The sequence below is a fragment of the Ascoidea rubescens genome (assembly GCF_001661345.1).
Source record: "Ascoidea rubescens DSM 1968 unplaced genomic scaffold ASCRUscaffold_4, whole genome shotgun sequence".
NCBI lineage: Eukaryota > Fungi > Ascomycota > Saccharomycetes > Ascoideales > Ascoideaceae > Ascoidea > Ascoidea rubescens.
Genome location: NW_017962916.1, coordinates 201642 through 228619, shown reverse-complemented (window position 1 = coordinate 228619; position 26978 = coordinate 201642). Strand labels below are relative to the sequence as shown.

The following is a 26978-nucleotide window of genomic DNA, read 5'->3' as shown; positions in this document are numbered from 1 at the left end:
ATATAAAAACAACACAAACACTTTCAATTTATTTGCTCCAAAAGCTATTAAAAATCACTATTGCTTTGACTGGATAATTTTTTCAATCATTATTGATTAATGAACCAAAAAATTAGATTCAAAACTTATAATCTGTACAATAAATTTATTTCTTAATTTCCAATTATTTTTTTTTTTTTTGCTATGCTATGCTATGCTTTTTCAGGATTAAGCTAATTGCTATTTTTGTTTTATCACATTGAGTTATCTATTTTATATTTATTATTCGGTTCATCATATTTTTTTAAAAAAAGCAACAACCTCATTATCTTAACTCTTCATTTATTAATTATTTCTTTATATATTTATATATTTTATACCTTTATCCTTTTCTTCCTTTATAATTTATAATTTTTTTTCACTTCTTTATTTCTTTTTCTTTGTTTAAATAATAATTTGTTTTTTTAACAATTTAAATTTTTATTGATTGATTATACTGTCATTCAATTTTTTCCCCAATTTTATAAAAACCTCTATTAAAATATAATAAACCCCCAGTTTTGTTATCGTTCTGGTTAGTATTATTTAGATTATTAATATCGTTAGTATTGATATTAGTATTAATTTTAAAATTTTTATTAATTAGAATATCTCTGACTTCAGCTATCCAAATTTCATGATCGAAAACTCTAAAGATGTTTTTCTTGAAACAAATGAAGATTCTTTCAGAATTGATTAGAATTGGAATATTTAGATTGTTTTTTTTAAACAATGAATGAATTGTATGGTTTTGGTTGTTTAAACTTTTAAATTGATTGTTTATAGTTTGACTTAGGTTGTTTGAATTCAATAGGTTATATATATTATTATGAAGATGATTATTTAGGGAATTATTTGGAAAGTATGAGTTAATTTGGTTGTAAATCGAGTCATTGGTGTTGTTTATGAAATCTTTGACATTATCATTTATGTTATCATTCTTGTTATTGTCATTATTATTGTCATTATTATTGTCATTGTTATTGACATTATTGGTATTTAAATAATCAATAAAGAATGAATATTCATTATTATTCAAATTTGAAAATGGTTTTGTTTGACTAATATTATTATTAGTTTTATTATTAAGATATTTTGAACCTTTGCTAAATAGGTTTGCCAATTTAACCGAATTTTGATTTGGAGGTAGTAAGTGGATAGCAAACCATTTATTTTTATGCAAAGTCTGGCTTGTAAAAGAAGGGAGCTGTAAGTTGAATTGAATTAAAGTGGTTGGGTTGACAGATAGCGAAACAACAGAGGATAAAGTCATACCATGAAATGAGTCTATATGGTTGTGTAGTTGGTTATCATTTTGAGGTAAAGTGAAGGAAGAGGTTAGGATCATTGTTTGTTGAGATAATCTGGACATACTTTCTTTGTAGACATTTTGATGGAGCTTTAAAGAGGATAAACTGGAATTAAATCTTTTTGTTATGAGGTTGAGGTTGTTGATAGGATTAAACCTTAGTGTATGGATAGAGCTATTGGATCGAAGCATGGTTGGGTATGTCTTTTAAAATAGTTAAATCAAATCAGTGAAATAAAAATTTTGTTTCGGGGTAAGATTTTAGTTTGGAGAGAGTTGATTGGTTTAGACGGAAAGAAGATTTTGGATTGAAAGAATAACGTTTGATGAATATTTGTATTAAATGATTATTTGAGTATTTATATAATTGCTATAATATATATATATATATATATATATATATGGTAGTGCTTTCATTTGATGAAATTTTTAAAAGATATTTTAAAACCAGACTCGAAATAAACTTCTTGACAATCGTCATTTGGAATGCCATTTTCATGAATTAAAACAGCAAAATCGATATGATCCGATTGGTTTAAATAGGTGTTGTTTAGGTTTGATAGGGCTATCATTGGAGCATGCCATGTGTTTGAGTTGTAAGTAACAGCCTGGTTATTTTTGCAAATAAAGACCTTGATTGAATTCAAATCAGGTAGTTTTGTATCATCTTGGTCATTATCGAGATCTTGAGCAACAACTACAACGTAACCGTATTCTATTGAAGTTGATCTCCCCATTGGTAGAAATGTCTGAGAACTGTAAGGATGTCTTTCTAAAACCTTTGTCAAGTAGGTAAAGGTGGAGCTTAACAGATCATATTGCATCAAGTGGTTTTGAGGGAAACATCTGAAGATGTTCCAATTGAGGGACTCTTTTTTTCTGGAGCTGCTTTGAGGAAACAAGTTCTGGATTTGAGATACCTGTTTGAATTTAATAGCAGTGCCATAGTTTGCCTGCTCAAAGACGCCTTTGTCGTTGTGGGACCTCACTAGCTCTTCGTCAGGCGAAATGATGGAGCCAAAAGGCCTAAATGCTTCGATAGTCAAGGGCTCTGCTTGAATAACAGGAAAGGACAGCAAGTCAATGTTGTACGTCTTCAAGGGCATAACGAGGAAGCTGGAGGTGGAAATGAAGATCAAATAAACAGAGCATCTCGAGCTGTGTGCATTTATACTTAAAGATAGATGTAAACACAAAATTCACAACCGACTTTTTCGGGAACACGTGACCTTATCGTTATCTTATCGGAAAACGACGCGCGGTGCACTTCGCCGAAAAAAAGCGGAGAGGTTATATCCGCGTGGCTGATGCACAGCATGCCGCCGCATAAGTGTGTCATGCCATGCACACGTGTCTGTGCGCGTGTGTGCGCAATTTATGTATGCACATATGCGTTGATCCTCAGCTCTGGCTCGCTTGGTACTGCACACGTGTTAAGATATCCGGCAGAGATCCGAGACCGACCCCAGAGAAACTGTGACATGAAAGGAACTGTTTACTTGTTACTCTGAAATAATTTACCAAACATCAACCCATTTTCTTTGCCAGAAGTATGAACAATTATTGCTCTCTTTACATCCTCTTCCTTTTCTGTCTTTAATTCTCTGTCTGCTATGAACAACCTTTTGGAAAAGTTTCTGCCTGGCACCCAATTGACTGTTGGCTCCCATAAAGTCGTCATATTGAAGTACATTGCTGAGGGTGGATTTGCTCACATCTATAAAGTCAGAATCTCTCCCGCCATTAAAAGCAATTCTTTGAATAATAACGACCTTAATATAAACATCACCAGTAACAACAAAACTACAGCAAATCCCAATAGCTACACCACCCCTGCTAGTTCAAATGGCCCAAGCAACCTCTCCAACAATTTCGAATATACCGATATCGCCTGTCTTAAAAGAGTCCTCGTTAAAGATAAAGCAGGTTTAAACCAGTTAAGAAATGAAGTCGATGTCATGAAAAAATTAATCGATTCTCCATATATCGTTAAATATATCGATTCTCATGCTTCAAAACTATCCTCAAATACCTCCTACTATCAGGTCTTTGTTCTAATGGAATATTGCTCAAATAATTCTCTATTAGATTTCATGAATTTACACATTAAATCTAAGCTAAATGAATATCAAATCACAAAAATCTTTTACCAAATTTGCTTAGCGATATCCTACATGCATTATCTATCCCCACCACTTATCCATAGAGATATCAAAATCGAAAACGTCCTTATAGACTCAAACTTTACGTTTAAAATTTGCGATTTTGGTTCAACTTCCGAAATCATAAATCCTCCAAATAGTCAACAGCAATTCTACGATTTACAATCAATAATTTTTAATCAAACAACTCCCCAATATAGATCCCCAGAAATGATTAATCTATACTCAAATTACCCAATTAACGAAAAATCAGATATTTGGGCTTTAGGTATCCTATTATACAAATTATGTTACTATATAACTCCCTTTGAAAACTACTCAAATAACGAAATGGCTATATTGCAAAGCTACTACTCATTCCCAGCTTTACCAGTTTTTTCTAAAAACTTGAAAAATCTAATAATTATCCTACTACAAAAAGACCCTATCAAGAGACCAAATATTTACCAAATAATCCATTATCTATCCTTATCCCAAAAAATTAATTGTCCAATAGTCGATAAATATTATTCCGGCCCTTATAATTTTAATAATCTAAATACGCAACATATTCCACACAACCCACTTAGTCAAAGTACTCCAAATATTCAAAACATCCAAAATATCCAAAATAACAAAATTTACAACCAATTTCAATCTCAACTACAAACTCAAATGCAAACTCAATCCCAATCTCAATCTCAGTTAAAATTACAAACTCAAACTCAATCAAATTCTTTGAATTATTACCAGAAAAATTATCCTCTGCAATACCCAAATAATTCCCACAATTCTCGTAACTCACATATATCCAATAACGATATCGATGATACAAATACTTATTTGTCAAATTACGAAAGCTCCTTCGACAATAATATCGAACTAACTAATGATGACAACCATTATAACTCTGAAAAAAATACAATAAAATTTATTAATAACACCAATAACAATGAATCTTATCTTGATGATTATAATTTGAAATATCCTCTGGTAGAACAGTTATCAAAATCATTTCCGGCTTTACCAATAAATAGCAACGCCGACAACAATAATGATAATAATATTATTATTATTACCAATACTACCAATACTGCTAATGATAATTATGACTATGACTATGGCTATGATTATAGTCATAACTACAATAATACAGATACAAGTAAATCTCCCAATAAATTAAAACCTTCAAATAAAATTTCCTCAAAAAAACAACTTAAAAATTCTTCTTCCAGAAAATCTCTTTTAAACCAAAATCCCGATCTATTATTTTCTTCTTTTCCTGACATTGATGATATCAATTCTAATACAAATACAAATACCCAAAGCTCGGTATATAAGAGTCCCTTTAGGTATGAATTTGAAAATGAGAATGAATTTGATAAATCATTATCAAATAGTCCAATCATTTCTCCAATAAATATCAATAACAATCCGAAAAAGAATGCCAACTTAAATGTCTTTCCTTCAAATTTCAATAAATCATCCTTATCAGTCTATAGTTCAAATTCTGCATTGTCTGGGTCAGATTTATCGAAGATTAACCACCCAAATTCTAGGCCAAATTCATTTATTGACCCAAATAATTTGAACATTAATTTTGACTATTATAATTCGAATATTAATTCAAGTATTAATCCAAATATTAATCCAAATAGTATACCTAATCTTAACCCTAATCTTAATTTCAATTCCAATTTAGATTTAAGTAGTAGTTCATCAGAGTCGGATAATGATGAATTTAGAAAGAAATTTTTCAAATCATCATCGGCAGCATTTTCATCAAATATTAACAACAGTATTATCAAACCTGTTGATCTATCGCCCTCAAAGAGTAGTTCAAGTTTAAAACACATAAACAAAAATCCATTCCCAACATTAATTGATTTTGAAACAAATATAAATTCAAATACTGCTCAAATTAAGAATAATAACAACAACAACAACAATAACAATAATAATAATATTCTAGATTTTGACAATAATAACTTATATATAAATAAGAAGGAGAACCAAAAAATTGATAAACCTACAATTGAAATGAGTTCTAAAATAACTAAACCCAGCGAGATTAGGAATCCTTGGGCAAGTTATCAAGATGATTCAGCATTCATAAACAATTCTAATAGTCTCAATATTGCAAAAGATTTAATGAATGTGGAGAATAAAAAAGCTATTAATAATATTTTGAATACCAAGAAATTAATATTTGAAAATTCGAATGCGGTAAATAGTTATGATATTTACGATTTATCGTCGGATAATGATGTGATTGATAATACGTTGAGAAGTGTTGATCTGAAGGCGTATTCGATGAATTCATCCAAGAGTTCGAAAAAACTTGGTGGTATTTATAATAGTAACCAAGATAATTTGTTGGTTGATTTACTTGATGATGATTTGAATAAGCTTGATTTAAAGCGAAAGACGGGCGGAAGTGAAGTTCAAAGTGAAGGTGAAAACAGTTTTAAAAAAGATAATGATGAATGTAATGATGAACGTAATGATAGGCATAATGATAGTAATGATAATGATAATGATAATGATAATGATGATGATAATGATAATGATAATGATAATGATAATGATAATGATAATGATAATGATAATGATAATGATAATGATAATAATAATGATAATAATAATGATAGTGACAATAAGAATCAGAATCGGAATAAGAATCAGAATAAGAATAAGAATAAGAATATAGAAATATTATTAGATTTTAAGAATGATAATGTTGAGTATAACAATAATAATCAGTTATCGAGTCAGTTATTAAATGAGGATTTGAAGTTTAACCCAAGTCCAATTAAAAACCTGAATAACGATATGGAAAAGGATTTATTAGATTTAAGTGATGAAAATCATAAGGAAATTATCAATGAGAAATTTCAAGATAAGAATGACAAAGTCAATGGAGAAGTTGTTGAACATCATTTATTGAAGAAAGATATCGGCAAAGCAATTGAGAAGTTTGATAGGAATTATGCGTATTCTAAAATCAATATTGATTCTATTAATAGCGATGTTGTTGATAGTAATAATAATATTAATAATATTAATAATAATAATGATAATAGCAATAATAATAATAATAATAGTGGAAAACCATTAAAAGTGAACAACTCTAAAGTTTTATTGGAGTTGATCAGTAAAGTGGGACAAGGAGAAGGCCAAGAAGAGTTGATATTATCGGATGATGATGATAACAATGATAATGATAATAAGAATGATAATAAGAATAATGATAAGAATAATGATAATGATAGGCACAAAAAGGCTGATGTGAATATTAATATTAATAGTGGTATGAGTAATAACAGTAATAGCGTTCATATTAACCATAGTATCAAGAACAATTTAAATAATCTTAAAAACAAAAACCGGATTTTATTTTCTAAAAACTTGCATAGTCATCCATTTAACCATTCCAGGAGCCGGTCGTATAATAATATGGTTAGCATTAGTGTTGATGAAGATCATATTGCTGAAGAAAAAGAAGACCGATTTGAGTTCAAGTTTGGAGAAGGCAGTGTTAAGGATAAAGATTGGGAAAAAGAAAGAGAGAGAGAAAGAGAAAAAGAGAAGGAAAAATATAAAGATAAAGCCAGAATTGTAACCAGTAAGTATCTTAATACTAAGGATGAGAAATTGGAAGAGAGTAGACTTGATAGAAGCAATAGCAAAAAATATGTGCATCGTAGAGCCAGCAGCAGGAGAGAGAAAGTGAAGTCTATTTTCGGTGGATTCAAGAATGATAATTAGTATCAGTAGCATTTTATTTCGGCAAGTCATGATTTATTATATTTTGTTGAGTTGTAATAACTTTTATATAGATAATCACTACATTAATTTATTTATTTTTTTCTTAGTTTTTTAGTTTCGTTAATATTGCATTTAAAAAGAAAATACATTCATTTATTATGAGAAAACTGCTTCGAATTAAAATCAACAAGAACTAAAAAGAAAAAGACATTAAAAAGAATGGAAATTAAGATGAGTTAGATTTCGGAGAACAGAAAATAAGAAAGATAAAAATACAAAGACAAAAATAGTTCTATAAAGTGTAATTACAAAAGGTCAGAGAGATTGAGCGATTTGAATAGGACTTTGAAGTCGTTGCCAGTCAAGTAGTAGTAGCTTCTGGAGATAAAGTAGAAGATGTAGGAGGGCAAGTAGGCACAGGTGCCGTAGATGATGAGAGAAAAGAACAAGAGCATGAAGGAGTGGATGAAAAAGGCTTCACCAGAGGTCATCAAGTAGAAGGGGAAGTGGATGTAGTAGGCCCAGCAGAGTCTGTCGAAGAGCGAGAGAGTGTGTCTGGGATACTCCTCAGGCTTAAAGGAGGAGGTTCTGTGCGAGGAAGAAACAGCCATTGAGAAACAGTAGCAGCAGCAGCAATTCCAGTAGTTCCAGCAGTTCAGCTTCTGATAACACCAAAGCTTCTGATAACACCTCACCTTCGCTCTCCTCCACAAAGCCATTATATCGTCGTCCAAAAGGGGAAGTCTCGTGACCTTCCGCACAAACAGAAGCAGCACAAGCAGCACAAACACCACAAGCAGCAGAAGCAGCACCACACTCACGTCATGGACAGCGATGACGACCTTCGGGCTAAGCTCAGCTATCTCGAGCACTACGTCAGAACTGCCTCTGAACAACCCTCCGAAAGTGTTTCCTTCGACCCAGGTCTCATCATCCACCACGAACAGCCCTTGCAACACCAGCAGCTAGAGCCTCTTCTGACAAAATCTGTCCAGAATGGCTTCCACAAAGACCTCACTCCCCAGCTCCAATTAAACTATTTCGCCCAGACCAGCCAGTCGAAGCTTGCAATCAACAATCTCATCCACGACTATAACACAAACCTCGAAGACTACTCCAATGACCACTCTGACGACACAACCTCCTTACAGCCCAGTAGCAATATCGACACCACAGAACAGCAAAATTTCGCAGCCGAGGACCAACTTTCAGCTGAAGGAAGCATAGTGTCCCCTGCCACGAGAAAAATTAAGCAAGCACCATTACTTACCAACAAATTTAACAACAAACTTAACAGCAAGTTTACCAACACCCACGAAATCAACAGGCTATACACTCTAAATTTGAATGTCTCAATCTTCTCTTATCGTCCAGTTATTCACAATACAGAATTAGCCACCAAGTACGAAAATTTTAAAAGGATCATCAATAACAATGTCATTGATAACAACGAAATGTTTAAAAAACAACTTGATGAATTGTTTGTAAATTCAACTGTCAACATCAATAATACTCCCAACAACATTACAAATATCAAGAAAAACATATTCTTCAATGAATTCACTTTGCCCTTAAATCCAGCCAATTCTCTACTATTATTTCCTCACTGGCTTCAAACTAATTACGGTATAGCAAATTACTATTACTACCAAGACAACAACAAATTATTCGCAGTTGATATATCAAACATTAGATTTCTTAACATTTCAGATTACCAAAACTACTTTTCAATTTACGATTCCGTTAACCCAATCAGAATTTTCGACCAAAAGACAACTTTAAACACTTTTTTAAACCAATTAATGCTCAAAAATAGAAACTTCTATTACCATGAAAACTTGAATTTGTTTGATCTAAACCAAATCCTATTCTCAAAACTCAAAAACTCAATCTTAATATTGGAAGAGTATCTCTACCAAAACTTAAAATTCCTCTACAATAACCAGCTACTATCCTTCAAAATTGCCAAAAGAAGTGAACCCCTCTTGTCAAATAACTTTCTAATGTCAAATCACTCCTATCACTACCTTCTAACAAACTATATCAATATATATCTATGTCTCAATAACAGACTTTTTAGAAAACATTCAACGAACCCGATTATCATTCGCTTGAATCTAATAGTCAAATTACTACCTTTGAATTATCAGTCTTTAATAAATCGACCCATCACTTTTTATATCAATCTTAATAATATTTTACAAAAAATAAACAATAATGAATTTGAAAATAAAATCGAAAATCAAAATCAACAACTCTCTCCCGACTTATCTTATTATACCTTTCACCTCAATAACTCCAATCTTTCTTTCTCCCTAAGCAATTCAAACATAAACACTGAGTTAGATATTTTAACTCTAAGTCTAAAGAATGACTTAACTTTAAATCCTGGTGTTATAATCAAAAATCTAGAAAATCAAAATCTAACTTTCGAGATAGTAGTACCAGAAATTTTTAAAAAAAAAAACTATCGTCAAAAATCAAGAATAGAAAAATCCTTGGAAATGAAATTCAACTATAAATATCATAATAATAATAATAATAATAATAATAATAATAATAATAATAATAATTACAAAAATTCATCAGATCTAAATGAAAATCAAATTGTCGATAAGGACAATTCACTTGATACAATTCCAGAAAAATGCAAAGAAAATAGTAATGATGACAATATTGATAACAATAATAATTATGTTGAAAAACACAATGAAAATTTAGACGAAGAATATCTAAAAAGTCGCAGAAAAAATTGGGATCAAGGTCAAGATCAAAATGAACACCAAGATCAGGATCAATACCTGTATCAAGATTGGAACCGAAATCAAAATCTGTTCTCATCAAGAAGATTAAGAAAAAGATTGTTAAATTTCGATTATTCCTCAAATAACAAGAAAACAAAAGAAAATGATGAAAATCCATACTCTATATTGGAAGAATCTACTATGGAAAAAATAAATCAAAGAAGAAAAAGAGCTTTAAGAAGGCATGGTCAACTTCAAAATCCAGGTGAAGTGATAGAAATTGAAGATTCTGAAGATGATTCAGATGAGTATTTTGATGAATATAATACAATAACGTCAGAAAATACACAAAATAAGTTACAATCAGAAATTGAAAATGTAGAAAAAAATGAAATTAATAAAAAAAATGAAAAAAATGAAATTAATCATCAGAGTAATCATAAAATTCTCGAAATTGAAGATAGTGGTAAAACCGCAACTGCCTTAGATATAGATTTTGAAATACTAGATGAATTAATTCGAGAGTGAAAACCCTGTATATTACTGTAAATTATTAAATACTATTTTATTATCAGGATTGTTCATTGATATGGTGGTAACTCAATGATAATTTAATTATTTCACTATTATTCATATATTTTATCCATTTCAAATTTTTTAAGCAACGATGATTCCAATGCAGCAATTGGTAAATATCGACTAATGGAAACATACGTCCCAGCAAGATGTCCTTCAAAAATTTGGAAATCATTTGGACCTGACTTGGTTAATTTGTCAATTACTCTTTGAGCATAAACATTTGGTTCCATTGCCTTGCCATCTTTTAAGACTTTCTTTCTCATATAGAAACTATTTCTACCTGCTTCAGTATTAAAAATTGAAGTTTCAGGAAATGGGGTGGGATCACTTAGATCTGTATTTACAGCTCCAGTTACAACATTTATAACTCTGACACCGAAACCTTTGACTTCTAAATGCAATACTCTAGCATATTGGTTCAATGCTGCTTTTGAGGCAGAATAAGTAGCACCAAATGGCATTGGTAACTCACCAGTAACTGAGCCAGTGAAGGCAATGATTCCTTTCGCCTTTATAACCAATTCAAAAAATTCAGTTACCATTCTTACACAGCCAAAGAAATTGACATCAAAAACTCTGGCTAATTGCTCATCATTAATGTCAGTTACAGGAGCCGATGAAGCCACTCCAGCATTATTGTAAAGAATGTCAATTTTTTCAATTTTGTAATCGTCGATTAAAATTTGTTTCAATTTCCTGATTTCTTCTACTTTTGCAACATTGCAATATAAAGGAGTAACATTTCCATTTGGGTTATTGGTTAAAAATGGATTCTTATCCTTGTTGTTGATATTCTCGTTTGAGAATACAATATCAGTTGCGAAAACTTTATAACCACGCACAGCAAATTCATTAACTAAAGCGTTTCCAATTCCAGTGGCAGAACCAGAAATTAAAACTACCTTTCCATCCAACTTACTCATTTTCTAGTAGTGGTAAAAGAAGAAAGGGCAACAGAGAACAAAAAAAGGAATTATAACAAGCCGGTGAAGTTTTAAATTTAAATGCATTTTTATGCGTTTTGAGACAAAGCGATCCAAAAAAAGTTTCTGATTCGTATTACGGATATAAGATCACGGAAGCGTTACGACACAAGCGTCTATTGCGGTGGAAAAAAAATGTAAATGTTTTCGTAATAAGCCGTCGTAATCACTCGAAAAGAATCAAAAAAATCAAAAAGACGTATTTCGTCGGAAGTTCTGTGCTGCCGAAATTCAATTGCAAGATTTTCCGTAATCGACAATCAACGGCACTCAACAAGACAATAATAGAATATTAAAATAGTTCATTTTGGTTAAACCATTGGAGGAATTATTTCAATTTTGTTTTCATTTATCCAGAGTTCTCCCAAAGTCATTAATCTCAAAGCAGATGGACTAGATTTAATAAAATTTTTAGTAAATTCAAATGCAATAAATTTTAGTAATTTTTCGGCTTGTCTCCCAAAAGCATTTAAAAATTCAGTTGCACAACCGTCCCACCAATTACCCAAAATAAAGAAGTGGGTATCAGTGATTAAACTTTCGTCTTGAATGTTTAGAATTTTTGCTACCATTGTCCAACCATCATTTATCGTGATTGGTAGTTTATCATAAGTTATATTAGAATACATTGGGTCTCTTAAGAGTGATATTCTTGTTAGAACTGCATATAATGAAAAGATACCACCAACTCTTTCATTATATCTTTCTAAAGATTCAAAAGCAGAACTGGATTTATTTGGTTTTTTCCAGCCCATTAAGAGTCTGCCATTTTCAGTATCAATTGGACATGTGAAACCAATGATGAAGGGGCATTTTTTAATAAATTTTGCCATCATAATTTGACGGAATTCAGGGATTTCAATTAAAACGTAGTAACATAGAGTTGCAAGAGGTAAAGTCGAGTTGAAAGATGGACCTATTTCAGTTTCAGCTTGTTTTATAAAACATTTTGAGGTGAAATGTAACAACCAATTAAAGGATATGCTATTTGGGTCATTTGATTTTGAATTTAATAAGATATCAATTAGTTCGTTTTTGATATTAATGAGTTTGGTTAAAGAGTTTGTTAATTGACCGAATTTTGGGTTGATTTTAATTTTTTTCATGAAACAATAGGATTTGATTGATTTTAAGCTTGGGTCATTTTTAACTTTTAATTTAATTTCGTTTCTATATTGAAGACAAATTTCACGGTTTTTCATTAAAATTGAAATTGAAGTTGAAGTTGAAGTTGAAGATTGGTGGTTTGAGAGATTTAATTGGTTGATATCTTTTTCATTTTGAATTTTCTGTTTTAATAATTGATTTGCTTGTTCTTTTTTCAAAGATTCCTGTTTTTCTTTTTCTATTCTTAATTGTTCGGCTTTTCTTTGTAGTTCTCTTTTTTCTAATTCAGCTTTTCTTTCTAGTTCAGCTTTTCTTTTCTGTTCCTGTTCCTGTTCTTGTTGTTCTTTTAATAATTTTTCTTGCAACTGTTTTTTTTTAAGAATTTCATTTTGAATTCTTTCTTTTTCTAATCTTTTTAATTCCAATTGTCTTGCTATTTCTTGGTCTCTTTTTGATATTTCTAATTTTTTTTTATTTTTATCAATTTGGATATTATTCAATAACGAGTTTATTTTGTTGTTATTTGAGAGGATTCTTGTTTGAATTTGATTTAAGTTTGAATCAAAGGAAAGTATTGAGGTATTGTTATGATAATAATTATTGTTACTGTTATTGTTATTGCTATTGTTATTGCTATTGTTAGTATCATAATGATTAATTTGTAGATTATTGAACAAGTTATCAAAATTTCTTAGTGATTTTTTGAAATTAAAAGCTCTTAAGTTGAAAGTTTTGTTTTGATCATGATCGAGATCCTTAAAAGCTAGAGTATTCAATTGCAAAGACATTTTTAATTTAAAAAATTAGGAACTAAATTCACTATAGATGATATCAAATAGTGGAAATTTTTTTGATAAATAGTGAATTGAGTCACGTTATCATGGAAGGATGTGGCAGCATACGGAAGTACACAGAAGCTCACGGAAGCACACGGAAGCGAATAAAGCGGATTTCGACCAAAGGAGTAAAATGGTGGGTTCGAGTCGGAAGCAGGAAGTTGTCTTTTTTGTTTTTCTGTGGAAGGCGGAGATGGAGATGAAAAGCCGGTAAAGGAAAAGAGCCGCGTAGACGGAGTCCTGTTTGGAAGGCGAGGATCCTGGCCAGATACGAACGGTAAGATTAGAACATCTTGCTGCAGGAATTCAAAACAAAGAGAGAAATAAGATTTTGTGATTTATTATTAGTAAGGACGATCAGTGGAATATAGGACAAGCAGAGATTGGATTTGGGGTGGGTGTTCAGTTTGAAATAGCGGAAGAAATAGAAAAGCCAGAGGTGTGGTGCACTCCGTATCTACAGAAAATGTACAGTGGATGGAGTGTATATGGACCCGTCTTAGTCGGACCTCACGCGACGCACACCGCTGTAGGGACACAAAAGCCGAGATTAGGGCTTCAAGCCGGAAGATAGTGGAATAATACATTAGAGAGAGCGGGTATAAAAGAATATATTGATTTGACAGCTCTTGAGAGCTTGTGTAGAGGCATGAGTTGGGGTGAAGCTGATAATAAAGATAGAACAGAGCTTGTAAAGGACTGGAAGAACAGATTCAATGATCATTGTAGCAGCATGAATATTGGATAGCTTCAGTTAGCACAAAGCAAATTAGATATTCAGATATACTCAGATATACTCAGATGCGAATAAATTTTTGCAATGCGAAATGAATAAGCTTTTCAATGTTGAATACACTTTTCAAATCTAATCTGGAGAAAAAAAAATATTAAAGTCAGTTTATGGGTCTTTGGGTGTGAAATGAATATCAAATTCCTGGATTTGAGATAAACTTGCTTTTTCGTTGAATATATTCTGCCATAATGTTTTGCCAACCACAACAGACAAAATTGAAATCGACACAAGAGCAGAACAGAGACAATAATTGGTGAATTAGTGGATTAGCAAGTTTTGGTGTTACAAGATTACAGTAAAGAGAAAGCTAAGCATATTCAGAAACACAATCTTGAATGATCTGATAATAGATCCAGCAGGTTTGAGAAAGACTAAATGGTTGAGCCCAAAAGCGAAAAATTGTAGAGATAGCAAAAGAGCAGGAGAAAAGATTAGATGTGATGGATGTAATGGATGGAGAGTTCTTGAATTGAGGATTTAATTTGAATAATAATTATTAATTATACTGAATTAACTAAAATAATTAAATTGGTTTAAATTTGTTCAAAATAGTTTAAAAATTAAGAAATAACCGTTGGGTTGATGAGTGGCATTGAATTAAAAAATAATCTATAGGATATAACAAAAGGATTGTTGGAAGAAACAAAGGCAGTGCAAATAAGCACATAGGAAAATCATTTACAGTCAAGTAACATAATCTCGTTATCTATCCAGAGGAATAGGTTGGAATTATGACACCAGTTGGGCAAATAATCCCCAATGCAAGCAGTTCTAATGGGATTTAATTCTATTTTATGTTTTATTTTTTATGTTTTTTTATTAATTTTTTGTTTGTTGAACAGACACTGCACTCGACTCTGAGAAGCACTCTGGAGCAGAAACAGCTCTGTCGCCAGAGGAAGCAAAAGCAACTGGAGGAGCTGCTTCTTCCGAGGGTTGAAGACGAAGCAACAGAACAAAGCCTGGAACAGGTCTCAGAAAGATTGACGACGAAGACAGCAAAGGCCAGCAGCTGGAGCTCGTACAGAGAACAATTGTGCTGCATCTGGGGAACATTTTGGTAGCATTTCTGATGAAGGTTGGAGAAAGAGCAGTTATCAAAAGTGAGGTAATGTGGAATTTGTTTGTATTGTGTTTTGGAAGAGGATGGAGTAATATTATTTAGCAAATATTATTATGATATTACAAATTATTATTATCCTTTGCGAGTTATAGGTTGTGTTTTATTATTATTATTATAATAATTATTATTATTATTATTATTATTATTATTAATTAGATTTATTATTTATTATTTATTATTTATTTCTGTTAAAAATAATCCCTATTTCAAGTTTTGTTGTTGATTCTTGGAGACGAGTCTAAATTTGATAAAATTTTATCCAAACTTAACCAAGTTCTGATGAAATGATTAAAAAACTCATGAGCAATTTCTCAAAATCCAATTAAATTTACTGAATTTCGTTTTTTTGAATTCTTTTTAAGTTGTTTTTAAGTCCTTTGCAATTCTTTTGGCTGATTAGATTTTGCTGTGTAAACTATCCACTTCTTTTGGTTTCTCTCTTGATTTCTTTACTAATTTCTTTACTGATTTCTTTACTAATTTCTTTATTAATTTCTCTTCTCTTCACTTTGGAATTCTAAATTCATTAAGTTCTCTTCTCGCTTTTTTTTATTTTCTATTTTGCATTTTGCATTTTTTGTATTTTTATCTTCTGAATTTATTATTACTTGGGTTTCTGTTTCTATATTCCTTTTATTCTCCCTCCAATTCCAATTCTATTCCAATTCTATTTCGAATCCAAAAAATCCTCAAGCTCTCTTTGGTAAATCTTTTCAGGTTTGTTGGAACAGCCCAAATCACAAATTATCTGAATCGTATGTATAAGTTTAACTTTTATTATAAATCCTAAACTTTTTTAGCCCTTGAACTCAGTGGACAGTAAAAATAGTTAATATTATTCATTATTATTCGTTACTATTCATTATCTCTCAACATTACTTCCTTTTCTCTCAATCTCTTGATCAACTCCACCTCTCTTCAGATCCTCCAGCAGACTCAAATACACCACCTCTTTCTTGTCGAAAACCTTTCACTTTTATTATATATAACCTACAAAGCTCCTCAATCTAAGTTTTCTGCTTTAATAATAATATTATTTACTAAATAATTCTCTCTGCTCATCCTGCTATCTTCTGGTTTGCACATCTTCCATCTCAGTAGCTCCTATCCTCTGCTTCTTCCACGTTGCCTCTATTAGATGATCATTGTGTCGACTCTCTGATCCTTCTTCTTCCTCCTCTTCTTCCTTTTCTTCTTCAATATGTCCTCCATTTCAAACCAGTTTCAACCAAACAGCTCTTCTCTTCTCTCCTCCTCTCACAATAACCTGTCTTTCCAGCAACTGTTCCTCCCAAACATGAACAACCACCCCCCCTACTATTCCTCACAAAACCACTCTACTTACACCTACCACTCCTCCTCCTCCATACAGCCAAGCGACCCTTCCTCCTCAGCTTCTTCTGCCTCCTCAGCTTCTTCAGCTTCCTCAGCTTCTTCAGCTTCCTCAGCTTCTTCAGCTTCCTCTGCCAAATTCACAAATCCTGACGACAAAAGTCTCTTGAATGATACCGAAAACGAGCCTGCTGATGATTCTGACAATATCCAGAGTGAAAATACCTCCCACAATATACTACTAAAGGGCACTGCTACCAACGACACCTCCATCAAAGAAAGAGACAATCACCTAATCTCTTCTCAAAACAACATCAACTCTTTTACCTCTATTAACCATATAAACAACCTATCTGACATCAACAATATGAACATCAATGAACTAAACAAAAACAAAATCCAACTGTTACACCAATACTCAAATCCAACAACCTCAACTAATACTACCACTGTAAATGCAACTTTTAATAAAAACATTCAAACCAACATCAATACTAACACTTTTAACTCAAATAGTTCTTTCCTAATAAACCAAGACTCCTCTTCTCTGTTCAACCAAATTAGTGAGGATAATTCCCCAAACATATTAAATAACAATATTCAAAATTTCCCAAATATTCAATCCACCAATAACAATCCTACTTCTTCTAACCCAAACAACCCAAACAAATCTCCTGCTGATCTAATGAACAATAACTCTTCAACTTTTAATCCACTTACTAATATCTCCTCTATCTCAAATAACTCTTATAACCAATCCCCAATGTTGTCAACTCGCTCTACCAACCCTATGCCAATGTACTCAACTCCAAGCTTGACCCCTTCAATCTCAACAAACAATACAAACCAAAACATCCAATCTGATCTCTTTAGAAAACCAACTTCAAATTCAATAGCTAGAATATCGTTTCCAACAAATTCTAAAAATTTATCTTCAACTTTCGATCCTACAAACCAAAACTCAAACCAAAACTCAAACCAATCCTCCAACCAAAATACCATCTTTAACACCCCCTCAAAAAACAACATAGCTGAAAGATTAGCCAGTCTACTTCCTGCTCCTCCCTTATCCTTTGCTCAAATAAGAAACGAGGCCTTGCAACCACAGCCCTCTAGAAGAGCTCGTAGAAGATCAAAGTATACTGCTGAACAAGATGAATTAATTGTCTCGCTAAAAAAAGGCGGAAGAAGTTGGGTCGATATAGCTGAATTAACTGGCGTGGGAAACTTTTTAGCTGCAAGAAATAGATACCAGGTCTTAATAGGCCAACAAGGTGGTGGTGCAGCTGCCTGGGGAACTGATGATGCTAATGCTCTACAGGCCTTACTAGATGAAGGTGAAACTGAAAAATGGAAATTCATTTCAAGAGAAATCCAAAAGGCAACAGGCAAACTCTTCACAGATAAACAATGCCAAAAAATTGTTCGTGAATTGTTTTGGAAGGATTCAAAGACATTTGGCATAACTGAAGAAAGCGTTGAACAATATTACAACGAAATCAAAAGTCGAAATGGCAACTCTTCAAATCAAAATACTCATTCTGCTACTCGCCATCAAAGTGTCCAATCTCAGTCTCAACCCCAACTCCAACCTCAACTTCAACTTCAACCCCAATCACATACTCATGTTCAGGTTCAAGCCCAAAGACTAAGGCAAAATGTTCCACCTCAAATGCAAATATCAAATTCAAATAATTTAAACCAAAATGGCTACTTGTCCTACTTTAATGACCAATCATCAAATCCAAATTCTAATTCCAATAACCCATCAAATTTTTCATCCTTCTCAACAACAACTGCTGGCACCACTACTAGTTCCACCAACAATACAGATTCTTTCTACTCAATGCCTCCTCCTCCACATCCTCAAAATCTGTATTCTTCAACTACCTCTCATTATCCTTATTCTAATCCAGCAGTATCAACAGCCTCTAATTCTGGTGGCGCTTTATTAAGTACTGGATTTGCTTTTTCTAATATCGATGAGCAGAATTGAAGAAAAGAAAAGAAAAGAAAAAAAAAATTTGTTAAACTTTTTATTCATTAAATCAATTAATCAATTTTTTCTTGACCATATATTTTTTATTTATTCCTATTCTTTTTTCGAATCCAAGTTTTTTTTAATTTCAATCTTCCTACATTATTTTGTTAGTTTGGTGTATTCTTTAAATTATTAATAATTCGTTAAAAATAAAACTGAAAAAAATTTATAAATCATAAATCTTTTTTTAACCCAGGGGGAAAAGTGATTTTTTTTTACAACTTTTCCATTCTATTCTATTCTCTTTTCTTTTCTTTTCTTTTCTTTTCTTTTCTTATTTGATGATTTTAATGATTATCTTATATTATATTAAACTCTTTCTTTTCTCTTTTCTCTTTTCTCTTTTCTCTTTTCTCTTCTCTTTCCTTTTTTTTTGTCATAATAGTTCCATTTTAAAACAAAATTAGGAATCTTTTTTTTTTTTACAGATTGATATTGTTTTTTATTAAAATTTTCTATTTATTCATTTATTTTGTTTTATTTTGTTTTATTCTGTTTTATTTTGTTTTAATCTATTTTTATTCAATCTATTGATTTACATTAAATTTTTATCAAAATTATATTAAATTTTTATCAAAATTAAATCAAATTTTTTATCAAACTCTAATTATTTTATTGAAAACCCATTTTTTACTATTTTGTTTATATATATCTCCAAGTTAATTCTCATACATATCTGTTTTCTCTTGATTTAAGTAATTAATATACAAATTATATTTTTATTAAAAGATATCATAAATCGCAAATTATACATTCGAGAATTGATCGATATGAGATTGCTATTATTCCAATTGGCAAATTAGGTTTCAAATTAATAAATATTATTAAAAAATTTATTATTAAAATTTATTATTAATGAACCTTTTATTATTATTATTATTGTTATTGATATTAATAATTTTAATTTAAGTCTGACTAGATTACAAATTTAAAATTTAAAATTAGAAAAAAAAAAAAGCATTAATCTATTGTAGTAAAATTGACATATAAAAATTTATATAAAAGCTAACTAGAAATAATTAAATCAGTTCAAAAAGACAATATGATTGAATTAGAATCTTTGGATGGTTTCGTAAAAGGTTTTACCTTGAATGAAAGCAACTTCCAATTCTAATTTAGTTGGTTGTCTGGAACCATCAGCACCAGCATAGGTACCAGCACCCCAAGGAGAGCCACCATGGACTTCATCAAGGTTGGTGAGTAGACCAAAATTGTTCTTGTAGCCTAATGGAACATAGATCAAGCCGTGGTGAGTTAAAGTGGACAAAGCATTTAAAGCAGTGACTTCTTGACCACCACCTGGAGTACCAGTGGAGANAAAGATTCCAGCAGGTTTGTGGTGTAAAGCCCCAGAAGCCCATAAACCACCAGTGGCATCCCAGAAGGCCTTCCATTGAGCTGGGAAGTTACCATATCTTGTTGGAATACCGAATAAGAAAGCATCGTAAGATTGCAAAGTTTCGTTTGTTGCAATTGGGATGTCTGCTGGTTTTGGTGGAGCATGCATAGCAGTCAATATTTCGGGAGACAAAGTTTCTGGGACTTGGAATAAATCAGCAACACCACCAGCAGCTTCAACACCTTGCTTGATTTCTTTGGCTAAGGTAGAAACATGTGTGTATAAAGAGTAGTAGATGATAGCAATTTTTGGAGCCATTGTTAAAAACTTAAGAGATAAAGTGAGATTGAAGGTTAGTTAGAGTGGAGTAGAATATGAAAGAACAGCGTGTTGGTAAAGAAGATAACCAAAAAAACACAATGCATCGTGGAAGTAAGGAATATATATACATCAGCCAGAAGAGCTGGGATCAGAAAGATGTAGCATTTTGAAAGATTGAAAATGCAGTTTCTAATCCAATTATTAATAATTTGTAAGGTTGTGAATTGAAAGATTACTAAGTTTTATCTAATGCTGTGAAAACAATGACAAATTGACCGACGCGGGCGCCATCGCTATGGAAACAGCCACAGTTTTGGAACCAATGCACGCATGTGTGCTGGTGCGTTTGGATAAAGTAGGCTACATGATCCATCAAGGTGGTATTTCTTATTTCTTATTTCTTAATGAACAGAGTTATTGAACATATCAATTGATCACTAAATATCTAAATATTTTGATTAACTAGCTTAGGCGGTTGATAATTATTAAAGGCATCCCCATCTACATCGAGGTTAATTGCATTTTCGTCAGTCTCACTCATCAACAAAAGATCAATTTCCTGCTTGTTGAAAAGCTTCAAAATGTTGATTCTCTTTCTTAGATTGTCATTTTTGTCTTGGGTCAAATTTTTCTCATTTTTCTCCAACATATTTACCAATCTACTCAATTCCTTCTGAAAGAATGCAACCTCATTGTTACCCAACTTGTTCAATAACTTCTCATAGTATTTGATTGAGTAAGTAAATAGATCATTACTGGAGTACTCCTTTTGAATTTCATTTTTGATTCCCTCAATTAATGTAGAAATCTCATTTGTTTCATTGGACTCATTTGTTTCTAGACTATCCAATAATTTTACAATTTTTAAATCAATTGTGTTTGATAATCTACCAGCATTATCATTTAAATTCCCATTAGATTCCCTATTGATATTAGTTTTTTCATTAATAAACTCAATAAAATTTTCAATACTTCTACCACCTCTATAGACTTCATACTTTTCAGTCAATTCATTTGTATCTTTAATATTAGAAGGTAAATAAATTATAGTAGGAAATCCACTAACACCAAAAGTTTTCTTAATTAAGTCTGCATCATAATCTGATGTTGGAACTTCATAAATTTCAATCGATTTGAAATCTGATTTAAATAACTTTGAAAGCTTGTACCATATTGGCTTTAAATTTTTGCAATGTCCACACCATGTTGCTGTTATTGCAATAAATTTGCTATTATTATTATTTAAAAGTTCTTTCTCGAAATTATCATCATGTAAAATTTTGATATTATTATCATTTTCACTTTTAGGAGTATAAACATAAACATTACTGTTTTCATAAATAAAATCTTTAAAAGCATTTATATCTCTAGCCTTTTCATAAGGAACTGGAATTGGATCGTTTGGTTTAAATAATTTTAATGTTGGATAGCTTTCAATACCATATTTTTTACCAATTTTACTGTTTTTGTCTGCATCTATCTTGATGATTTGTATTTCGTCAGTGTTTTTATAAACATCACTCAACTCATCGAAAATTGGCTCTAATTTTTTACAATGTCCACACCATGAAGCATAAAACTTCACAAACGAGTATTTTCCTGACTTGACAACTAAATCATTAAAACTTTTGTTATCTGCTTCAATGACACTTGATGCCTCAATCAAAGCGAAGATTGCAACCAACAAAAAAATCAAGCCTGAAAGAACTCTCATTGTTGAAACACTACAATTCACTTCTTTCACTGGTATTTTTAACCACACCAACAAGTTTCTGTTTTGCTTTGGACAAATCACTACAAAACAGCGGGGTCTCGGGAAAAATATCCGGGGGGGGGGGCGTCTAGGAAAATTGGTACTTTGGGGTGACCCGATTTCCCGATTTCCCTTTCTATTTTTATAGGTTATACATTATATTTGTGAGAGATCCTAACTACATAAAATAGAAATGAATAAAGACATATATAAAACAATATTATCCATTTAACTAGCCTGGAAAATGAAAAAAAAAAGCTATTTTTGAAGATCATTCTAAAAGCTCAAATATTAACAATTAGGTAGAGTATCTTATTATCAATTCTGTCTTTGATCAATTAATCTGTGGAAGATAAATGAATTCAATAACAAAACATTGAATAGAAAAGAAAAAAAAATTAAATAAAAAAATAATATGACAATAACAACTGATAATCGATTACTAATATGAAAATGACAACTGATGTGGATTCAATGATAAACCATCCAAAAGCAAAATAAACTTAAAAAGTAGTTCAATAAACTTAGTAAATTAATGATTGAAATAATAAACAACTTTATTTTTTTTAAAAAAAATATCCATGGGAATCATCCAAGTTTATATGAAATATAATTAAAAATAAAAATGAAAAAAACCTGAAAATTGAATGTAAAATCAAATGACAAAATAAAAAACTCCAATCGAAAAAAATAAAACAAGAAACAAGATAGTGAGAGAATAGTAAAAGATGAGAAAAAAGATAAAATGAATATTGAACTTAAGTTTAATAAATCTAATCTTCATCCATCATTATTGGTTTACCAATAGTCAGTTTAAGATTTTTATCAAGAACAACCTTTCTTTCTGAAAATTCTGGTAGTGAATCTGTACTCAAGTAGTCCTCAAAATCAAAACCAATTCGATTTTCGTATCCTTCAGTTAAACGACTTTGTAGATACTTATTTATATTAAGAAAGTTATTTGGTTTTTGTTGCAATTTATGCAAATCATTACCATAACTTACATTTCTTGATAATTTTCTTGAAACATCTTGACTATGATTTCGGACTTCTAAATCCATTACATCAAAGAAACCGTATCCACCAAGAGTATATTCTGGATCATTGTTAACCATTAGACTATCTGTTCTATTCATTGAACAACCAAAATTATTTGATGTATCATCTATTGACATTGTTATTGTTCTAATCATATCTTCTGCAGAAACTAGAGAAGCGTGGTTTTTCAATTTTCCAACATTTTTCCAAAGAAAATGGATTTCGTTAAATACCCATTGCAATGTTTGTAAAAATCTTTCATTTTGTCTATATTGAGAACAAATAGTTAGAGAGATCAAGTCTTCTTTTATAATATAGCCAATACCAAAGCCATTAGGATGAGTTGGAGTAACTGAGAAAAATTTCAAAGCAGGATTACCACAATTAACAGCTAATATTTCTGGTTCAAACACTAATTCGAATAAACCATTTTCATTGAATAAAAAGGGGATCTCTTCTTCAATATTGTTTAAATTTTCAATATTTGGAATTTGGGGTAAAAACTTATCATCTTTGTGCAAATTATTCAAATAATCTTTCATGATATAGGCCAATTTTAAAGCTTTAAAGTGTTTTTCAAAACCTCTACCATGCATGCACATTGATTTCATTCTATTGATTTCTTCACAACCCAGTACTAAGAAGCTCCATCTTTGTAGAGTTGATACGTTACTAATAAAATTTTGGCAGACTTTTAAAATAAGATCATTTTGAATGGCGCACATTTCTGATCTGCCATGATCGAATCTTCTTGTTGAAACAGATTCAAAAGTAGCAGGAGATTTTCCATATAGAGCATAGTAGGCGATTTGAATGGATAATTGAACCAAAGAATCTGGGTTTAGTTTATATTTTTTTTTAAAAGTATTTGTACCAACATAAGTATTGAAGTTTTTAAATTTGTGATCAAAGCGACATAGCAAGTCACTTAAATTTGTTTCAGATAAATGAACTTCTTTCATAAGTTGAGTGTCTGAGGTATCCCAAACTAGTTTGATTAATTTTGGCTTCTTGTAATGGGAGCTAACAAAGTTGATGTTGTCATTGAAAAGAGTGTATTTGTTGTTGTTATTGTTGATCTTTAACGCTAGTCTTAAGATTGTGTCTGAATAGATATCTGAAACGAATCTTAGAACCACAGTGCCATCACAAGAAGTTGGTTCCCACATTACACAAGTTTTTGAGTTTTTGGCTATAATGATTTGTAGTTTATCATACCATCTTGATATGCCAGAGCCAACCTGGATGCCATTTGATATTTTTGAATAGCCATGAGCAATTGAGGAAGGGAAGTTTTTATCCTTCAAGTATGATTCATCGTTGTCTAGAGTTAGAACGAACAAAGCAGTATCTATTAGATTCAAGTTGTTGTTGTTAATTTTATTTTTTGATAGTAAGTTTCTTGAAATTGTCCAAGATTTTCTGTTGGTGGCTGAAATTGCAGCGATTGGAAAGGAATCTAGGATTAAGTCTGAGATGTTGTTGATTGAATTTAAAATTAAATGTCTGAAGATAGATTCTAGTTGTAGATCGTTAAAGATGATTTCATTATTTGAAGTTAGGACCTTTAGGATGTAGAATTTTGAGTTTATTAGGATAGCAATGTGAGAGGAGTTTGGGTCTTGTTTGACGTTGATACCATTTCCAGCCTTTGAGGGAGATCTAGTAGAACCAAACAAGTTTTTGTAGGAGTTGTAGGAAAGTGGGTTGTTTGATTTTGGGGAGAAGTCATTAACAGCATAGTTGTTTGATCTGAGTGTTATAATGAATTTCAAGGTGCTTAGAGTTAGTACAGCAGCTCTTTCATGTTGAGTTGGAGGAAAAATAGAGAATTTTGATTTTGGATCAGCTTCGAGAATAAAGTAAGGGTTTCTTGGTAAGATGTTACCACGATATTCCGAGTAGATGTTTGTAACGTTGTGGTTTCGTGAGTTGTTGAATAGATCTAGATAGTTTTTGGTTTGAGGATTTGAGTTGAATTTTAGGAGATGGTTTTGTAGGATGTTGATGATTTTGTTGTTTTGAAAATTGATCAATATTTCTATGGAGTTTTTAAAATTCTCAGGAGTTTGCAAAGGTTTTAGAGCGTTGAGTAGGTTTTCAACACTTTGGGGTAGAGAAGGGAGAGGTAGTTTTGGAAGGTAATACGATTGAGACAAAAAGGGAATTGAATTGATAATTGGGTCAGAGTTTATGATTTGGTTATTGTCATTTTCGTTGGCCAAGTTTGAGTAAGAATTTGAGCGAGAGATTAGATTGAGACTTGAATGGGAACGAGCATTTAGGTTGTTTGAGTAATTTGAGTAATTTGAGTAATTTGAGTAATTTGAGTAATTTGAGTAATTTGAGTAATTTGAGTAATTTGAGTAGACATTTAGGTAGGATAGGTTTAAATTTGAATTTGAATTTGAATTTGAATCTACCATTATTGTATTAATATTATTACTTTATTACTTTAGTAGTTTAATATATTTGAATATGTTGTTTTGTTTAATTCAAATAAGGACTGTTTTGAATAATAAAGAAAAAAAAAATATAAGAATATAAAAATGTAAAAATATAAAAATATAAAATGAAAAATGGAAAGAATATGTAATGGAAATATAATGGAAATATAATGGGATCGTAAACAGATTATAATATGAGTGTAATGGAATGATAATATAATTATAATAAGATTGTAATATGAGTATAGTGGAAATGTAATGGAAAAGGATTGGGGAATTGAATGATTCAGATAATAGAATAGTCGAGTATTAAAGGATTTTTTTAAAAAGTAAAATAATTTTATTATTTAAATAATTATTTAAATTATTTGGATTGTATTTTAATATTTTTTTATCGTTGTTTTTTGTTGTTGTTTTTTTGGGTTTTTAGGAGTAAAGAAATTATTAAGATTTTTTAATAGATAATAAAAATTTTCTTTTATTAGCTGATCAATAGGATTGAAGATTGAGGATTGAAGATTGAGGATTGAATTAATATTGGATGGAATAGTAGGAGATAAAGATAGGGATAAAGACAGACAAAGAAAGATAAAGATAAAGGGTAAAGCAAAAACGAATATGAGGATGTGATTATAAATGTTGGGAAAACAATTGGGAAAGAAAATGGAGGTAGAATGTGATTACAACAGAATCTTATTGGGATGGGTTTGAGTGATAGAAAAAAGATTGAAAAGACTTTTGATTCCAAAATGAAATAGAGCAAGAAAACCAATGATATTGGTTGATTGGGGATATTTTGTGGAGAAAACATCATTCTGCATAATCTGCGTAACAGAATCTGGTTCCCAAAAGACAAGGAACCGAAGCAGAGACAGGAGCAGTGAGAAAATGGGCGGCAGAGGCAGCAGAGTCACAGGGCAGGGCCCAAGCAGAAGAAGCAGCAGCAGAAGCAGAAGAAGCAGCAACAACAGCAGAAACAGCAGCCGTTGTATTGTCTGCTTTACGGCTGCGCTTTGGGACCCACCTGACATATCCCGCGCCGCTGATTTGTCCGTTTTCTGCATATGGAACGTGATGGTGCATACACACGCCGCAGAGCAAACCGGCACCGCAGCCGCACGAAACTTTTCCGGAAACAGCAGCTCCCGACGCGTACTTCCTCTTGCGGGCAGCGCAGTGGAACTGGAGGCAGATGTCAGAACCACTCTGGTCTAGAGCAGCACAAGCAGCAGACTCCTCTAGACGCTGTGGAAACAGTGCCGGAGAATGTGATGGTCAGTTCTGCTATTTCTAGTATTTCCTCGGA

At 31.5% G+C, this 26978-nt stretch overlaps 12 protein-coding genes across 12 annotated transcripts; 3 read left to right on the top strand and 9 right to left on the bottom strand.

Moving 5' to 3' along the window:
- Nucleotides 1–76: 76 nt before the first annotated feature.
- Nucleotides 77–1630, bottom strand: ASCRUDRAFT_138346 (uncharacterized protein). The gene has a single exon (XM_020189133.1). The coding sequence runs from the start codon at nt 1517–1519 to the stop codon at nt 479–481; it is 1041 nt and encodes a 346-aa protein (XP_020048117.1). The 5' UTR covers nt 1520–1630; the 3' UTR covers nt 77–478.
- A 42-nt stretch (nt 1631–1672) lies between these two features.
- DAL3 (ureidoglycolate hydrolase) lies at nt 1673–2452 on the bottom strand. Its single transcript, XM_020192923.1, has one exon. The coding sequence runs from the start codon at nt 2431–2433 to the stop codon at nt 1741–1743; it is 693 nt and encodes a 230-aa protein (XP_020048116.1). The 5' UTR covers nt 2434–2452; the 3' UTR covers nt 1673–1740.
- A 488-nt stretch (nt 2453–2940) lies between these two features.
- Nucleotides 2941–3990, top strand: ASCRUDRAFT_33154 (kinase-like protein; the record flags this gene model as incomplete). Its single annotated transcript, XM_020190406.1, is given in 3 exon segments — nt 2941–3051; nt 3150–3166; nt 3183–3990. Coding segments are annotated over 3 exon segments (936 nt in total), but the record flags the coding sequence as incomplete, so codon positions are not given.
- A 3551-nt stretch (nt 3991–7541) lies between these two features.
- On the bottom strand, nt 7542–7847 carry TSC3 (Tsc3p; the record flags this gene model as incomplete). Its single annotated transcript, XM_020192122.1, has 1 exon — nt 7542–7847. The coding sequence occupies one exon, from the start codon at nt 7845–7847 to the stop codon at nt 7542–7544; it is 306 nt and encodes a 101-aa protein (XP_020048114.1).
- Nucleotides 7848–8060: 213 nt separating this feature from the next.
- ASCRUDRAFT_7287 (uncharacterized protein) lies at nt 8061–10508 on the top strand (the record flags this gene model as incomplete). Its single annotated transcript, XM_020192120.1, has 1 exon — nt 8061–10508. One exon carries the CDS (start codon nt 8061–8063, stop codon nt 10506–10508), a length of 2448 nt encoding a protein of 815 aa, XP_020048113.1.
- A 98-nt stretch (nt 10509–10606) lies between these two features.
- On the bottom strand, nt 10607–11482 carry ASCRUDRAFT_33730 (NAD(P)-binding protein; the record flags this gene model as incomplete). The annotated part of the gene is made up of 1 exon (XM_020190457.1): nt 10607–11482. The coding sequence occupies one exon, from the start codon at nt 11480–11482 to the stop codon at nt 10607–10609; it is 876 nt and encodes a 291-aa protein (XP_020048112.1).
- A 371-nt stretch (nt 11483–11853) lies between these two features.
- ASCRUDRAFT_33440 (GLE1-like protein) lies at nt 11854–12648 on the bottom strand (the record flags this gene model as incomplete). Its single annotated transcript, XM_020190431.1, has 1 exon — nt 11854–12648. One exon carries the CDS (start codon nt 12646–12648, stop codon nt 11854–11856), a length of 795 nt encoding a protein of 264 aa, XP_020048111.1.
- A 2449-nt stretch (nt 12649–15097) lies between these two features.
- On the bottom strand, nt 15098–15334 carry ASCRUDRAFT_80195 (uncharacterized protein; the record flags this gene model as incomplete). The annotated part of the gene is made up of 1 exon (XM_020194471.1): nt 15098–15334. One exon carries the CDS (start codon nt 15332–15334, stop codon nt 15098–15100), a length of 237 nt encoding a protein of 78 aa, XP_020048110.1.
- A 2162-nt stretch (nt 15335–17496) lies between these two features.
- ASCRUDRAFT_80194 (uncharacterized protein) lies at nt 17497–18729 on the top strand (the record flags this gene model as incomplete). The annotated part of the gene is made up of 1 exon (XM_020194470.1): nt 17497–18729. The coding sequence occupies one exon, from the start codon at nt 17497–17499 to the stop codon at nt 18727–18729; it is 1233 nt and encodes a 410-aa protein (XP_020048109.1).
- Nucleotides 18730–19825: 1096 nt separating this feature from the next.
- ASCRUDRAFT_12736 (protoplast secreted protein 2 precursor) lies at nt 19826–20624 on the bottom strand (the record flags this gene model as incomplete). Its single annotated transcript, XM_020188973.1, has 2 exons — nt 20140–20624; nt 19826–20073 (listed from the first exon to the last, which is right to left on the bottom strand). The coding sequence occupies exons 1-2, from the start codon at nt 20429–20431 to the stop codon at nt 19826–19828; spliced, it is 540 nt and encodes a 179-aa protein (XP_020048108.1). The 5' UTR covers nt 20432–20624.
- Nucleotides 20625–20807: 183 nt separating this feature from the next.
- On the bottom strand, nt 20808–22169 carry ASCRUDRAFT_75078 (thioredoxin-domain-containing protein). Its single transcript, XM_020192921.1, has one exon. It carries the CDS (start codon nt 22146–22148, stop codon nt 20880–20882), a length of 1269 nt encoding a protein of 422 aa, XP_020048107.1. The 5' UTR covers nt 22149–22169; the 3' UTR covers nt 20808–20879.
- Nucleotides 22170–22776: 607 nt separating this feature from the next.
- ASCRUDRAFT_75077 (choline/carnitine O-acyltransferase) lies at nt 22777–25837 on the bottom strand. Its single transcript, XM_020192920.1, has one exon. It carries the CDS (start codon nt 25649–25651, stop codon nt 22961–22963), a length of 2691 nt encoding a protein of 896 aa, XP_020048106.1. The 5' UTR covers nt 25652–25837; the 3' UTR covers nt 22777–22960.
- Nucleotides 25838–26978: the final 1141 nt, after the last annotated feature.

Bases quoted from the DNA above. Each gene is read 5' to 3' on its own strand.
- ASCRUDRAFT_75077 (XM_020192920.1), bottom strand. From the start codon at position 25,651: ATGGTAGATTCAAATTCAAATTCAAATTCAAATTTAAACCTATCCTAC.
- ASCRUDRAFT_138346 (XM_020189133.1), bottom strand. From the start codon at position 1,519: ATGCTTCGATCCAATAGCTCTATCCATACACTAAGGTTTAATCCTATC.
- ASCRUDRAFT_75078 (XM_020192921.1), bottom strand. From the start codon at position 22,148: ATGAGAGTTCTTTCAGGCTTGATTTTTTTGTTGGTTGCAATCTTCGCT.
- DAL3 (XM_020192923.1), bottom strand. From the start codon at position 2,433: ATGCCCTTGAAGACGTACAACATTGACTTGCTGTCCTTTCCTGTTATT.